The 17,940-nt window shown below is 39.4% G+C and overlaps 1 protein-coding gene across 2 annotated transcripts in view; it reads right to left on the reverse strand.

The window, feature by feature from the left end:
- Positions 1–16,980, reverse strand: part of TEC (tec protein tyrosine kinase) — a 35,159-nt gene extending 18,179 nt beyond the window's left edge. Inside the window, exons 1-2 of one of the 2 annotated variants that reach the window (XM_053458430.1) lie at positions 16,756–16,980; positions 3,643–3,832 (exon numbers count right to left, since the gene is read on the reverse strand). In XM_053458430.1, coding sequence (XP_053314405.1) covers positions 3,643–3,780 — 138 coding nt within the window. In that variant the 5' untranslated portion in view covers positions 3,781–3,832; positions 16,756–16,980. Of the gene's footprint in view, positions 1–3,642; positions 3,833–8,481; positions 8,595–16,755 lie in introns of those variants that run through there. The other variant, XM_053458429.1, reaches the window with a different exon arrangement.
- Between the last annotated feature and the right edge of the window lie 960 nt (positions 16,981–17,940).

Consider the following 17,940-nt stretch of genomic DNA (forward strand, 5'->3'; position numbering starts at 1 on the left):
GGTCACGTAACCTCACATTATGTCACCCTGCTGCTTTCCTGCCTCCCTGTGCTGGTGCAAAATGGTTCACAAAGGGCCAGTCCGACCTGGCCAGCCCAGGGCATGCTAACCTTTTTGTATTCATTCTAGAAAGAGATACTGATTCGGAAATAACCTTTCAACCTACTGTATTGTACCTTAGGTGTACAACTTTACCCTTTATGCATATGTAAAGTGTTTATTTTCAGAGACCAGTGGCTTAAAAAAAGGTTGCAATTTTCCCTTAGCGGATACAAACCATTGAGCTCATCTTGTCTGTCAATGTTTCCTGAAGTAGAGACTCAGACCTTAATCTTGGTCTTATCTTAGATTCAAGATATCAATAGCCTACCCCGTGTTTGTTTAAATTCCTTCACTGTATTAGCCTCTATTACTTGAGATGGGAGGCTGTTCCACTTATCTACCACTCTTACATGAAATATGTCCTAATTTGAAATAACTAAATGTGGCAGTACAAATAAAAGTACATTTTTAATGGTTTTATTCACAATATACTTATTGTTATGTCTTTGGTAACATGACAAATAATCAGAATGTATATAACTTATATATATATATATATATATATATATATATATATATATATATAAATATATAAATATATATAAAAATATATATTTAGCAAAACCTTGTTCCAAACAGAAACAAATTTCTATATAGTACTTTTCAATAAAGAGGTACTCGTAGGCAGGAAAACCACAGTGGTTGACAATATAGAATGTTTCCTGCAAGAAAAAAAAAATGGTTTTGTTGGAAACATATAATAGCCCCGATCTGAATAATATATGTAGGTCTGAACATCTTCTCTTAAGATTTTAAGGTACTGTAAGTGGAAAATGTTATGGGAGTGCATTAATAAAAAAGTCATTGGCTTTAATTGTATTAAAATAATGGAACGCAACGTGGCAAGTTATACATTGTAGTTGGCCAGTAAGTATCTGGGAGCAGACTTCAGAGGTTACGATAATGGTTCTGGTAATCATTGGTCAGCTAATGTGGCGATGCCTATGGCAGAAAGTAATGGCCTCAGAATGTTGAGACTCCACAGCCCTGCTACAATGTTTCTTATTATATATGTAAAAAGTCCAGTTGATTCAGTTGAGCGGTCTTATACTTTTCTCTCACTGTGTAATGTTATTCTTAGGTATATTTTTATAAATAACACTGCAAAAATTCCTTTATCACCAAGAAAATAAATATTCTGAGTAAAGTAAAGGAAATATTAACTTTTCTGTACTATAAGAAAAAAAATCTAAACTTGGGCAGGTCCACAGAATTCCTCGTTGCGTTTGATACAAACTAGAGTACTGTACACGTTTTCAAAAGGATTCCGACATGCAGGACAGAACTCTATGCTGAGACCTCTGTGATATAGTAATGTATAGCTCTCCTAGTATTCATTAAATTAACTACTAAAGTACTTTAATGTGCATTCTTTAAAAACAACCAAAAAATAAAGGTGCAGCTCCCCTGTCCGTCCATTGTCCGACGATTCTCGCTACTCATTGGCTCTACAAGCAGCTAATCATTGGCAGGAAAGTTCTCCCATTGAAATCAAGAGGAGCGCTTTCTTTGCACTGGCATGGTGGTCTCAACAGTCTCAGCTGTAAGTGTATCACCTATAAGGGGGTTCAATAAACTGAACACATTTCCCACATGGAAAATAGCTGAGGGACAGGCAAAAGGGCTAATGCATACTGTGGGGTCCTGTAGAATCCCCAATGCATTTGCAAGGGGGGTGCCATGGAAATGTAAAGGGACCTCTTCGCCATCATATGCATCAAAGGGTTCTGTATATCCTGGGATGTCATCTCTTCACCATTAAAACATGTGCCTCAAATATTGACTCTTTGCAGTAAGCTCTGTCAATAAAGTCTGTGGAAGCAGCTCAGACGGTGAGTATTTATGGAAGGTTTCAGGGCTGGATATTTATGGTCCTCTTTGGGATGTGTCCCACCAATGGGTACCACAAATACATCAACAGAGAAAAAGGCCCCAACAAGCTTCAGAAATATAAAAATAGTTCAATGTGTTGTTTCTATATGTGCTCCATTCTTACAAAACTCACTCAGCTTTCGAGAGTCTACGTTTAAGTTAATGGAAAACCTAGGAAGAACTGAAAAGGTTTCCTTACATGATATATATTTTAAAATATAATAAAATATATTATTAATTAAATGTATAAAATATTATAAAATATTACAAAAAGGTATTATATTGTGAAAAGTGCAGGGTAGGAACTCTATAGATAGTGGTAGATAAATGAAACAGTCTCTTATCAGAAGTGGTGGAAGGTAATACAATAAGGGAATATAAACATGCAGACTAGTTGGGCTGAATTGTTCTTGTCTGCCAACAAATTCTATTTTTCCATATATGCGCTGCTTTGTTTCATGAAATCTGCATAATTATTGTAGTTAGTGTACATCTTCTTTACTTTAATGAAAACTATAATTTTACATTCATTACATCATGATGACAACAAGATCCACCACATTCTACGTTTAGTATTCATTCTTGTTATACAACCAAATACTAGTCTTTTGAATTGCAGCGGGGTATGTAAAAAAAAATGCACTCATCTACCAAGTGACATTAATTAACCTTTGAGTGGTGAATGGCCGAACAATGATTAAGCAGTTCATCTTTCAGGACAGAGTATAACATTAATTCCAGACTTGTATCATGAAATTAGATGTTGCATTATTTGGTTGGGATTATGTTTTTGGGTCTGGGTCAAAAGCTGAAAAGAGATTGTGTGCCTTTGCTAACTGACTGGAAAGCTTCTGCTGTTAAAACATAAAAAGCTTTAATATACATATTGCACATATTTTATTTATCAAGAATATAAAAAGGTATATTCAGGTAAAAAAGGTCAGATACTGTTTTTTAGGGCGGGTGAGAAGGAAGGAAGACAGGAAATTAGATAATGCTGGCCCTGCCACAGCTGCCACCGCTGTAAAATTTCACCTTTCTGTGAACCCGTGGGGTATCTCCAACCCAAATACATTTACAAACCAAAAGCAAAAGTTAGTAGTAGTTTTAAATAATGTATTACTTCTGCTAAAGGCAATGACAGTGACGGTTCTCCATTAAGTGTAAAGGGGCATTTTCACGTCATCCATTGACAAACTTGCTTTTTGTATCCGAGATGACCAAAAACAAAATTCTGAGATAGAGACCTCTATACCAGCATGCAAATTGGCTTTTCTAAAGTCATTTAAGCTAAAAGAAATCCAGAGGAAATAAACTTAAAGGTGAATATCCAACATTTTTTCCTAGTATAAAATTAGAAATTAGTTTTCAGAAACATTGGGTTTTTTTTCAAAGAGTTTTAGTTTTTGAATAATATTATGTTTTCGTGCAGCTGCATATTAGCCACTTGTATGTGTTATTATTTTAACCTGATCTATAGACACCCCGATTCCTTACCATACTGCCTTGTGGTAAACTAAACAACAGAATGGCTTGGTCTTAATCACACAGTCAGACAACAAAGATGAACTACTGAGACTACATATTACTGATTAAAGCAATTCCGTCGGCCATCTTTCTCTCTTTCTATAGATAGAAATTAATAAAAATGTAAGTAAATATTCTTACCTCAGAGCGAACCTCATAGTACGTCAGCTTCGACTTTGTTAGCACAAACACTCTTTCCTTGTAATTGAGGGGAGAAGTCCTCTTTTTTTGCTGTGACCTTTTAATAAGACGCTCTTCAAGGATAATTTCAGAATTCATTTCCACTTCCCGTCCACGCGATTCCCTGCCATTGAATATCAAGTCTTGTAAACTGAAAGAGACATTATGGTTAAGCCCAGAACTATTTTAGTGTTTTGGCTTCATAAAAGGCACAATTCATTCAACAACTTATACCATTATTTTTATCGGTAGGCACAACTCTAGTTGAGGGCCCGTCAACACAAAACAGTAATTCTACAAAAACAATTACTTCATTTTATAGTCCCCCAAATTTTATTTCTACACTGTACGCATGTGTTTGCATGAATTGAAATACATTTTTCTGCATGCAAATTTTCGAGTTCATTCTATAGTTTCTGAATTTTCTTGTACGTGCTCCGTAGTGTCAATAAAGTTAGTGAAGCACATGCTCAGTAGGACTTCCATTTAAGTCAATAAAGCAAAACATAGTGTTCACACACTGTGCATGTGATTGGCTGCTGCTGCTCCCATTGGTTTAAATGGAAGCTCAGATCGAGGGAGTTCTAGTGAGCACGTGCAAACAGCATACTCATGTATGCTCCCTACTTTTAGGAGAGGCTGCTGAGGGGAGCCATTTAAATCAAATAGAAGCATCTAACGCCAATAAGTAAAGAATAACTATCGAGCTGCATGCAGTACCAGGCAAAATGAACTCCAACGTGCATTTACAGTGAAAAAGTGATATATAGCCAATATATGCACTTTAATGCATATGGCCAAGTGCTCCATTTCATTTAAATTACTTTTGCATTACTTAATGCTTTAAAGGCATATTCCACTTAGGACATACACATAGTTGTAGCAGAACCATTCCCCTGTTTATGTACACTCGCTTTGCTCTTCTTTAGAGAATATTTTGTGTCTTTTGAGGGTTTTGTGGTGGAAATGACCTGACAATTGCAGTGCAGTACATGCATGAAAAAAGGTGGTGCTTCATTTTAAGTACCGTATTTATCGTCGTAAAACACACACTTTTTAAACTAAAATATGAAGCTGAAACCCTACCTGCATGTTATACACCGACAAATCCTAGAGCTGCACAAGCTTCCCCTGCACAGCTGCAAGGGGGATTGAAGTTAAAGGTGCCGTTTTAACCCCCTATATGCCACTATGTCCCATGATATGCCCCTGGGAGTTCAAAGGCATTTCTGGAGGCAGAGTGGCATAAAGGGGGTTAAAAGGCATATCATGGGGCAGAGTGGCATATAGGGGGTTAAAAGGCATATCATGGGGCAGAGTGGGAAGCCTGGGGGCAGATGTGCATAACTGGGAGGGCAGGTTGGCAAATAAAAGGAAGCAAATGTTTTGATTCCATTCTGTGTAATGTATTTCATTTATTAGGGCCTCTTAACACGTTTGCTTTCTGACATTTTAATACAAATAATGTGATAAAAAGAATGTTTTATAGTCATTTGTACGGCAAATAGTGTGACTCGGGTATGTATTAGGGGTGCGTGTGGGTAAAAGAGCTCGACCGCGAGATAAACTATATGGGGCTGGTCTCCAAATGTTTCCGGGGCGGCTTTTCAGTCCCAGTCCGGCCCTGGTCTGAATGTGTGTGTCTAAGTGTGTGTGTCTGAGTTTATTATTATTTAAACTTTTTTACTCAAATTTCCTTGTTAAAATGAGGGTGCGTGTTATACACCAGTGCGTGTTATACACCGATAAATACGGTACATTTTAATTTTACATACATGTGCTGGACCCTATTATACACATTAATGTGGGGTATGCCTCTACTATGCATTCTTTGTTGGTAACTCCATATGGAACATAGTACTGTCCCTTTAACTTTCATGTCCAATAAAAAATGTATGTTGAAACGTATTACAACTCAAGAAGCATGTGTGTCTCGGCATACAGTACAGTACTGCAATTATAAGTGACACAAAATCTCGCTCTGTAACAATCACAAAAAGGTGGACGCAAAATGTTAAGCTATAAAATGCCACGAGACACATTGTGCCCACCCTATATTTTCTTTGACTTGTAGAAACCCTGTTAAATAGTAAGAGTGGGAATGCCATAAATATGTGCTGATACTTCCCCTTTCGTGCTAAGTATTGTGAAACTATTCTTTTTTCTTAGGAAATTTAACAAAAAGCATCTCCCACTAGAACAGTTAATAAATATTTTCTGTAAATTGACGTGGGTCCTTATTGTTCAAAAATAAGTTTAATGATGAATTGGCACCCATTAGAGAAACTGGGAACCTTGATAACAGCGCTAAAGGATTTCCTCTTCATATTTATTCTTAGATAAAGAGTTGCTACAAGAATAAGTACTAGTTCCTTTTTCTGCTTTCAATGTAGCCTTAGTGGTCTTACACATTACAAGTCATTCTTCTTACAGAACGTTAAAGAGGCACTCCACGCATCATATGCCCATTAATGCATGTCATAGAAAGGTCTCTTGAAATTTCCATGGTGCCCGCTTGCAAATACACAGGAAAATGACCCGCTATGCGCACTTGCTCACCCCCTCCCCTATATTTTGGGTGAATGAGATCGCTTTCGGCCTTTTAGCTACGATCATGTGAATACCAATGGGGGGGAAGCTTAATCCTCTGATCAGATTTTGCATTGGGGTCTGTGTGTGCGATGAAAATCGGTGTTTGAGCCCGAACACAGCACTTTTTTGAGCACACTAGCACATGATGCATTTCTAGACTTTCCTGACACTTTTTTTTTGTTACTGTTACTACCCCAGCCTTTTAGCCTTGAGTGGCACTAAATTTGTTCACGTTGCACTTTGTTTTTACAATGGGCACATGTGGGTTTTTTAAAAACAAACTTATCACCGGATGGCCACGGTTGTTTTTATGGTGAGGTACCCTAGTGCTACTCCCCCTCTCAGACGAGAGGCCGGGGAGCAAAGGAAGGGGTCACATATGCTTCAGGAAGTATGACCCCCCCAAGACGAAGACGTGGGAGATCTGTAGTCAAACATCTTGCATGTGATACACTTACCCCCAGACACCTCCAGCACCGGCTTGGTGAATATCACGGGGGGGGGGGCTCTAATGAGACCCTATGTGCATGCACGAAAATACCTCCCACTGATTTTAATGGGAACACTTTAATGCTATTTATCGACTGCTTGAAGTCACGCTTCTACCTATGGTAAGTGGCTTTTTAAAAAAATACTTTAATATGGATTTTTTATTGTAAAGAGAATATAATTGTACTATGATTTGCAAATTAAAAAGTACTGTCCCTGATATTGTATATGGCAGAAGTTGACATGTCCCGGAATCCATGTTGCCATGGCTCCAAAAACTATCCTGCTGATTTCTGCGCATCTGATATTGTGACCTATGGACAGGGCCGGCCCGAAAAAGGAGCCGAGTGGGGCAACCGCTCCAGGCGGCATTTTTGAAGGGGCAGCACTTTGCCGCCCCAAGCCCTTATATATTTTTTTTAAAGCGAAAATGAGAGAAAGGGGCGCCGAGTGGTTTTCGCTTACCAAGCTGTCAGTACCCGCTCGGCGCCCCTCTCTCTCTCCTCTGCGGCGAGTCTCCCTGTTCGGTCTCGGTGCCGGCTTGTAATGCTGAGTGCCGGAAGATTACCAAATTTCCGGCGCTCAGCATTACAAGCCGGCACCGAGACCGAACAGGGAGACTCGCAGCAGGACTGCTGAAAGGTAAGTACAAGGGGGGGGTAAGGGTAGATAATAGGGAGAGAGAGGAAGGGTAGATAATTGGGGGGGGCGGCAGGGTAGATAAGGTGGGGCGGCATTTTAAAATTCGCCCCAGGCGGCATTTTGCCTTGGGCCGGCCCTGCCTATGGATATACCTTATCTGTGAGATAATCATTCACCCTGCTTTATGGTGTAAAAACCAACTGAGACGGCACATACTACACGGTGTTCTTTGTAGATACTTTGGAAGATTTTACAGGGACTGGATTGCAAGAAAAAAAAACTACACCACCTCCCTGCAAGTACACTAAAAAATCTTAATCCACAAAGACCACAGTAACAGAACATAAGCTGAGGCAATTTTGAATCAGGAACCTCTCTGATCTGCAGAATGCTGACAATGCAGTTTCTACAACTTTTACACTTGACTAGATGAGCTTCATAAAATAGCTTGGCACAAATTTCAATTAGCGGCAAAAAGTTTAAATATCATATTTGGGAGGCCAAAGGCCATGTTCTCATAAGAAAAAATGCAGAGACGCTGTAAGGCATGTGGAGGGACACAGATACAGAAGAGGACGCAATGAAACATGCTGTTCAATGCATACAATTAAATTTGTGTAAGTATGTTGCTTTGGGAAGTAAAGATTAAAGTTTATCTTCCATTTTTTTTGCCAGATGTTACATTTCAAAGTTCATTACACTAAATAATTCAACATAATGGTGATAACTGATTGTTACTTTGGCCATAGATCTTCCTTCAGGTAAATTGTGAAACTAAATATCTTCAAAACAATTATATGGAACAGGAAAACAAAATACAATACAACATATGTTCACACACAGTAAATACAGTGTTGGTAAACTACGCATTGTCAAAATGATTTTTTATGTCATGCTTTGCTTTTTAACCTCGCTAAGATAAAAAAACGATCAACGATCAGATAAAAATTGCAACTCCCTGTCTTTAAATGAATATTTTGATGATCGTATCTTTTGCATGAACGCTGTTATGCATAAAATAAACCTTCTTGCATATGCACAACAAGACAACTGCAGTTCACAAACACTATTTCCCACCTTTTTTGGCGATTCCATGGCAGAAAACTGGCCATTCCTTGTCCTCTGACATACAAGTGACTTCGGACTACATAGAACTAAAAATGAATGTTTTGTTCTTGTGTTCTACAGAAACCATCAGCAAGGAAGTAATAACGTTTTGTTATATTTTCAAACTGGAATGGCAAGTTTTCTTCGGAATGCAGGCACACGTCTGGTATGGTCACTCTCATTTCATAAACTCAATTGGAAAAAACGCATGAAAATATGTGTGTATTCTTTAAAGAATCTCAATGGAGAATTTCTGTTCTGCTTCTTGTAATCTACAACTGTGGATCACTGCAATTAGCAGGGGTATCACTGAAGGGGGGGGCTACTGGGGCTGAAGCCCCGAGTCTCGAATTCATAGCCCCGAATAAAATATTTTTTAGTATTTTAGTATTTTTATCACATTATTTTGTATTATTATCTTTTCTCACATGCACCCCAATATGGTTGAGTCCATATTTGCACCCAAACAGCTTGTCTTAGCCATCTTTGCCATCAAAAAAGTAGAGTGTGGCTGGTGGTGCTGAGTGGGGGTTATCTGGGTAGGGAACAGTCTTCATTCTGCATGCAACACATCACCAATCACATCAGGAAGATTGCAGTGACAACTGAAAGTATAAAGCTTAAACTTTACTTTAACTATGTAGAAGTGTTTAGTAGAAACTGGTAGTGCATATTAATATTAACCGAGTCTAGCTGTAGTTACCTACCAGTCTTGGCACTTCATAATGTGTAGTTTAAGATGCTGTTCCACTTAGACAATATATTGATTGCCACATTAAGAAAAACACTTTATTATTCTTAATAATTATTCTTTTCATGTATTAGTTTTTTTTAAATGATGATACACAACATATTTTAAAAGTTTGCTGTTTAGTGAATGAACCTGCAGGGGATCTGCATTCACGGTCAATTAAACCAAGCTATTCTTTATCAAATCTTTCAGCTACCACACAATGTTTGAGGATATTTAACAACAGCACTTTTTAATTACTTCTAATGTGAAAAGGAAAAGTGTCCTTTTCCATTTCACAGTACTATATGTAGTTTAAACTATTTATAAATGTTGATCAGAACATTTTTTCCATTTATCATTAAAAAAGGAAGTAGCTTTTGTATTGTGCTTTGTTCAAGTTGGTGCTTTGGCCATACACAATGGAAAGCAAACATTTAAATGATCTTAAATGTCACTAAAATATTTAAATGTGGGTTTTTTATTTTGTATTTCTATTGGAAGGAGCACAAGATATTTGGAGAATTTTTATACACTTTATTTTTTTTAAGGGGACAAAGCTTAGTTTCACTTCACTCTTTCTTGCCTGTTCTCACATAGTGTGATCAGCTGCAGTCATCAGAGCCAGCAGTGACAAACTAAGAAGAAATAGCCAAACTTCTTTTTGGCCCTTGAAATCTCAAAATTGTATCAGCCTTGGCACGAGCACCATAGCCTTGAATGTTTGGCATACAGCCTGCAATGATGGCTCCTTATGGCTGATGGGGCACCATGCTGCCAGCAGACATCCTTATCTCACAAGTCGCAAGTGAATAGACACTATTATTTTCTAGTAGTCATTGTGAAAAAAATGTGACAAAAGATTACAACAAAGTGGTTCAATTAAGTGTTTGACTTTCAGACAATAAGCCTGACCTTTGATATTATTGCATATGGCTCACATTTTCCATCATTGCAAATGCTGTTGCTAGGCTTGTATAGGAACACAGGGACTCTATACATAACCACAATAAGACAAAAAACAGATACCCCCCATATATATATGCTATAAGCACAATTCACACACATTGCACACCCTATACAAACATTGCAAGCTTTTCACCTTAAATAATACATTTATATAATCGTGTTCCTGACTCTATACGAAAGGCTTACACCTTACAGTGATGTTTTATTACTGGCTCTACCAATGACCGTGCATCCTGGCACTATGGGTCACCAACACAAACTGAAACAAACAGCTATCTGATGCCTATTATTTCAGATTTTCTGCTGTCCTTTACATGCATGTACTCTGGCTTCTGGGTCCATACATAGTGCTTGTGTATTTGGCAGCGGTAATAATTAACGGAGAAGTTTAGGAATACATACAATTATGTGTTGGCAAGTGCAGGACAAAACAAGCGTCCCCGTAAGTGCTTATTTTCCTTCTGTGGCTAATGAGAGGCTTTAGGGTGTATTTTATTAGAACTAGAAACCAAGCTACCACGCTGCTTTGGGGTGGCACTGATATGTATATTAATGCTATTTAACCTCAAATATGTAGTAGTCTTGTAGATCGGTAAATTCATTACAGCAGATACCTCTTCAATTTTTGTTGCTGTAAATCCAAATAGTTATGTGATGCTCTACTTGTTATGACATGCTTCCTGATTGTATAGCACAGCGGAATATGATGGCGCTATATAAAGCAATGAATACTAATATAGTCGTGAATATTGGTTAGATCGCTTTCATATGGGTGGCCAATTTGTATATAGACCGTACAACATTTATTATATTACATGTCGTGGGGTTTAACAGACTTACTAAAACTTACACAAACAAGCAAAGAACTCACACTGATGGAATATTTACTAGAAAGAATTTACTCACTAGATACACACATCGACAAAACAACTGCACTATGTGATACGTAATACAAACAACAGAAACACTGTGAATGCTGCCATTGTTCTCTGAACAGAAAGTTAAAGTATATAAGACGGGAGAACACCGTATGAAGTGAAAAAAGAAATCTTTTAAATAAGGTAAGCAACGTACTAAAAGAGCCATATAATGCAGAGAAGGTGAAGTTAAGCAAGTGTGATGGTGAACATCGGAAAGGGAAAATAATACGAAACCTAGAGTAGGAATATTACTAGTAGAAGCTATCCAGAATAAATATCGGAATGGTATTTACTGTGTAAATGGTTTTGTTAATAAAATCTGAAGGTACCATATACTAACTACTGTGCGCAATGTTTTCCTTAAACGCATCAAAAAAATGAGGGAACAGCTGTGCTAATATACCCATGATTTGTAGCACCGTCTTAGGTGGAGGAAGATCTTAGGTTCTTGTCTAATTGGATATTGAATTGCAATCCAGTATGAGAGTCACTGACCGGAAGGTCCATGGTACGTATTGCTTATTAGACATTCCTAACCTATATTGTTATTGTTTAAGGTCTGAAGCAAGCCTCTTTGACCCAATGTGTCCATGCCTTAATGTGGACATCCCTGTTTTGGAGGTATTAGTAATCCTAGAAGACACGGGGAACTATTTGAGACCAAAAATAATAAAATAAACCAGTGTGCAAAAACAGTACAATGTCAAATAGCAGAACGGTAGTACAATATACTATGCTCAAATGCCCTAAATAATCAGCAGACAAAATCAGGGTCCTAGAAGATGATACGTCAAAATCTCCTTTTATAACATCACAGGGGCAGACATGAGGTGCTGGTCCTATGGTCACAACCGTCCTCCTACGTCCCAACATCTCAAATAGCCAAAGTGGGTTGGGGATGTGGATCGAGGCGTGACTGGGGGCTTTGCAAGACTTCTTGACTTGTTTATACCTCTTTATGTAATTGAGTTAGGCTGTCCCATAAAAGAGAAACATCTGGGGAGAAAAAAGGGACAGAGGGATTTGCATCTCAAAGAAGGACTGTCCCACATAAAGAGGGACATTTAGGGGGTATGCGGCAGTAATACACGGCAGTTATACACCTGTGGCAATTGAATATTGGACAGGCAGCAAAAAACTGGTAGCGCGTATGGGTGACAAAAAGTAGAAGTCTCTATTACACAAAAATAGACTAGTAAACATAAGCATACAGAATTTGTGTATGAATTCATTTTATTACATGTATCTTATACATATAATGTGTGTATATATATATACACAGACACATATACACACACACAGTCACTCTAGCATCATACACTTACACATCTGTATACATATATACATACACAAACAGCAATACAGTTTTATTAGCCATGAGAGGGAGGCTGTGCCAAAATTATCTTGAAACAATTTCAGGTTTACACAAGCTTTTAGTGTACACATACTTTTGTAACAGGAACACAATTGCACAACATAGGATTTCTGCGCACACCGACTACTATAAATTAGAGGATTCCCAGTTTACCTTCTACATGTTCCATTATATCCATTATATCAAAAACCACAAAATGATCACCATTTACTTTACTTGCCAACACAAAACTCTATTCCTGTTTTCTCTTATTTTCACTACCTTTTTACATTGGTGTAGCATTAGTAATGGTACAAACATTTTGACCTTCTCTTTTCTACTTTGATACACGCATTATAGAATGATATACTAAATATGCAAGAGATACAAAAATATACAGTGTAAAATGTGTGGCCCTTATGATCACATGCAGTGTGGCGATGCATGCGCAGATATATATATATATATATATATATATATATATATATATATATATATATATATATATATATATATATATGTGTCTTTAGAAAAGGCTACATCCTATATATACCGTATTGGCTCGAATATAGGCCGCACTTTTTTCCCCCACTTTAAGTTTTTAAAGTGGGGGTGCGGCCTATATTCGGGGTCTAGCGCCCGACGCCCGGGACATGCAGTCCCGGGCGCCGGGCAGGCAGCGGGGTTAAGATACAGATCCCCCGCAGCGGTGCAGGGGACCTGCATCCTTCTCCCCGATACGCTCAGACAGCCTCCCCTGCCAGCACTTCCCACGGGGGGGGGGGTGCCGGCACGGGAGGTTATCTAAGCGTTTTACCTCTGCCCACCCCCGACTTACCGGAGCAGACTCCCGGGTGTCTTGCGGGGCCGGCGGGAGACATCTACGCAATACGCGTATGCAACTTCCGGTACCGGAAGTTGCATACGCGTATTGCGTAGATGTCCCTCGCCGGCCCCGCAAGACACCCGGGAGTCTGCTCCGGTAAGTCGAGGAGGGGGGGCAGAGGAGGACAGCGGCAGCGTATCGCGGGGAGGGAGGACAGCGGCAGCGTATCGCGGGGAGGGAGGACAGCGGCAGCGTATCGCGGGGAGGGAGGACAGCGGCAGCGGATCGCGGGGAGGGAGGACAGCGGCAGCGGATCGCGGGGAGGGAGGACAGCGGCAGGGTATCGCGGGGAGGGAGGACAGCGGCAGCGTATCGCGGGGAGGGAGGACAGCGGCAGCGGATCTCGGGGAGGGAGGACAGTGGCAGCATGTTTTTTTTGGTGCTTTTTTAAAGAAAAAAAACTTTTTCTTTAAAAAAGCACCAAACTTTTAGGGTGCGGCCTATATACGGGGGCGGCCTATATCCGAGCCAATACGGTATCTATCAAACTCCAATCCTAAATACTTAACGAAGATTAATTATTAACAAGTTACCTCTTTATCACTTATTTGAAACCAAGATCCTTTTAGTGGCGAGAGCAAAGGTTTTAACTGAATAACAGTAGTTTTAGTCATGTCATAAAGATTAAGAGGGTAAGAAGTATTTTTTTATGTTGGAGATTGTCAGTTTACTCTTCATCAACCCTTCATTCTATATAGTTAATGCAGTGATGGTATATAGGGCCTATTCACTAAACAGAGAGTAAACAGAAGAGTTTGCAGGAGAAATGTGTTTCAGTTCCTTGACTTCTCTATGCATTATGAACAAACCTGCTAACTCTCAAGGCTTGGCCTGAAGAACTCCGTGAGAAGCACCGCTTCTCCAGGTCAAAAAAACAAATCCTCTGGGTCGTGGGAGTTCTGACATGCCCCACTCCCCGACCATCTCCCCTTTAAATGGGGTGTTTCCCCTGATATCATCAGGAATGCCCACAGACCTTGGTGGGAGTGCCCATCGACCTTGGTGGGCAGTCCTGGCTGCATCCCACAAGGGTAGGCTTTGCGTAGCCAGAGCACACAAGTTCCCAAGCATGAGCGTAGGAACCTTTGGATCGCCCCAGGAAATCATGCAGGGGGGCCGATAATGAAGAAATCCCCCCAAAGGGGAGCACACCCGCCCGATCAGCAGCTGCAGCCTGCTCCCCCCCCAATCGAACATCACCCAGGTGGCAGAGAGAAAGATTTTTCAGCAACCGCTCAGTGCCCCTCTGTCTACTCCGCTCCAGCCGCCACCCGCCTCAGCGCTGCCCTGACTGAGGTAGTGGGAGCGCGTGCCCTCTGTCGTGGTGAATGAGTGAGAGAATTAAGGAATTAACGTGTGGATGAATTGTGTGAATGCGTGAGAATGAATTAATCCATGTGTGGATGAATTGTGTAAATGAATGAGAATGAATGAATGTGTGGATGAATTGCCTGAATGATTTGTGAGAATGCATTAATGGATACGTGTATCATGGATGTGATTTAGGCATAGGCAAAACATTTTATTTTCAATATTTAAAAAAAAATGTTTTGTTACAAAGATTAGCTGTTTTTCTTCCCTATATTTAATGTATTAAACGTACATTGTTTTTACCAATGTTTCTAGTTATATATTATTGTACTTGTTTGCAAAAAAAGAGATGGGGAGAAAGTGGGGTAGGGGATGGTGGTGAAATAGGTATCTTATGGGGAGAAAGAACTGGGTATCTGATGGGGAAAAATGCTATCCTCCAGATTTTTAGGGGTTCTTACGCGCATGTTCCCTGGTATTATTGTGAAGGACCAACCCCAGTGAGCGTCTGCTGGAGGAAAGCTTGACAGTTCCTGTACAATATATAGATTAAATCAGTGATATTTCTTCTAAGTCTCCTCACCAATTGTATTATGCATTATGCAGGGCCAGCTCAGACCTTCTTGCTGGAGAAACAACCAGTGTTTGCCCTTCATAATGAATAGTAAAGTGAGGTAGTTAAATCACAGCTCTCTTGCAAACTCTCCTGCCAGCTCTCCCTTTATGTAATCGCCCCAGAGGAGGGCATTTCTGAAATTTGCCTCTGCCATTGCTGACTTAACACTTCCTTTTAACTGGTGTAACATTTTTTTTTTGGGGGGGGGGTGGTACTGAAATTAAGCATTATCATGTTTGTTTGTTTTTTTTAAAAAGCAAATTGTTGTGTTTAATAGATATATAAATACATAAAAGAAGCTACACATTGCCAAGCAGAGCTTTATGAATTGCCTTATCTTCAGGAACAATAGGGAGAGAGAAATAACCGGAAAAAAAAAAGAATAAAGAAGGAAGCATTTTTTCAATGATTAAAGAATGGGTAAGGGTGGCTACATTCCCCAGACTTCGCTCTTAGTATTATGTTAGTCCAAGGAATAGAACCTTAATTATACTTACGTTACATGTATACAATGTGTCACTTAGGGTTACTTCCTCTGTAATTAGTCTAAATATTTTAGGTGGTAGATAATTAGGTTACTCATAGAGGTCTATTCACTAAAGGAATCATTGACAGTTGGGTTGGGTTTTAGTTCCTTGACACTATACATTATGAGAGCCCACAAAGCTTCTGCTGTAGGAAGTGCTTGGCTGGCCTTGTATAACGTATAGGTAAAACCAGTGAAGATTCTTGAATGTCTCCTTGCACATTGAATTATACATAATACAGGGCCAGCGCAGACCTTCATCCCAGAGAAACTTGCTAGTGTTGACCCTTCATAATGAAAAGTGAAGCCAGACAAATCAGAGGACAACTATCCCTTGAACTCTCTCCTTAGTTAATAAGCCCCATAGATTGTCTAGTGAATGCCAAACTTTAAAACCAAAATGCTGACACAAGCATATTTGCCCCATCCCCTCATCCATCTCATACATTTGACCTTCAATCAGTGGTTATCATATCAGTTTGATTTATGTATTAATAAGTAATTAGGCTGGCAATAAAATGTCCAGAAGAAAAGTGGAGCAAGAATCAGCATTTAGTAATCAGTACACACTATTACAGGTAGGGCTTCAGTGACCCGACATGCTTAATAATTGCAAAGTACAGAAGTTGGAACAGGAAGATCATGTGATCTGCGCTATTAAAGGGTCATAGTAAAGGATCATTAAATCGGTATATTCTCTAACAGATCGCATTTTAAAAGACAGCTATGCATTGGCTTATAGCCCCATCGTGCTTGTCTGGCTGAGAGTTATGGAAAGCGCATTAGAAAAAGCAAAGATCCATGTGGATCCAGCCTTAGTACCCCATGCCCCAGTACAGCGTCTTCTTTTTACCCCCAGGGCAAGAGAAATACTCCCTGACCCATCAAACTCAAGCCATCACACACACACACACACACACACCTAACTGTACCTGGGTGTCACATCTGGGCTGCAGGTGCACAGTGCAAGCGAACAACTCCAACTCCCAGCTGGCAGGCTGCTGCGGAAGTATGCGACTGCTTCTTGCAAATAACTAAAGGCGTGTGCGGTGCCCTCTGTGCTCGCATGAAAGGGAAATAAGAAGCCTTCCCACCCCTCTTGCTGTGACAGGTCACATGGGTGACACTCACTGGGCACAGAAGCTGTCACTGGAACGTTTCCCCTCTGCCAAATGCAACCCTGGGCATCTTAAGACTGATGTGGACTCCAACTCCTATGATCCCCCCTTGTGTTTGATGAAAAAAATAATCCACCGCAATTTAAATTATGTAAATGTATAAATAGTTATTTCAGTAGTAATCACGTCTTGGTGGAAAACAATAGCGCTCTCTCCCTGTGAGCTATGGAAACACAGCACTGCATGTTTTTACTGCCCTCTAGTGGAATATAGAGATAATAACAACATGGAAACCTAGTTGTGTGGTCCAGTATTTGCCAACAAAGTATTATTGGTACTTTCAGAATAAATGGCAGAAATACCTTTCTTTTTTTTTTTTACACCTACTCAGAAACAATGACTTGTTTTCAAGAATATTACAATGACATGAATCAATGCAGTAACACCAGCTGTTTCATAACGGGATTACCAAACACCAGATAATTTACCAAAAAGGCCATTTTATTAGTTTATTATTTTTAACAAAATTATTGATGATGATAATGCTAAGGTTTGCTTATGTTAAACTCAAATGCATGTACATAAAAATATTTTTAAATCATTGTAGCCCACCCCCAGTTGTGGTTGATCTATTACATTTATTATCAGAGACGTATCATATTCTTTAAAGGTATTCTATACTATTCATGGCTCACCAGTGTGGCCCTTGGTGGCAAGTGACCTTTGCCCTCATTACCATTCCCTTTGTTTCCTAAGCAATCACTCTGTCCCTCTTTTTTAGTTAATGTTTGAGCCACCAGCCCAGACACTGCCGTTCCCAGCTTGCACAGTCAAATTGTGGAACTTTACAAAGTTCAAATGTCTGCCCCTGTTATACCTGGAAATGATTAATTTCCTAATAAATAGTTGTAATTGATATGCACTTCTGTCCTGATTTTACTTAAATAATTGCATTAAAAATCATGTTCGGGGAAATGTTTTTGCTACTAACAAAGATAC

Source organism: Spea bombifrons, chromosome 1, assembly GCF_027358695.1.
Source record: "Spea bombifrons isolate aSpeBom1 chromosome 1, aSpeBom1.2.pri, whole genome shotgun sequence".
Taxonomy (NCBI): Eukaryota; Metazoa; Chordata; class Amphibia; order Anura; family Pelobatidae; genus Spea; species Spea bombifrons.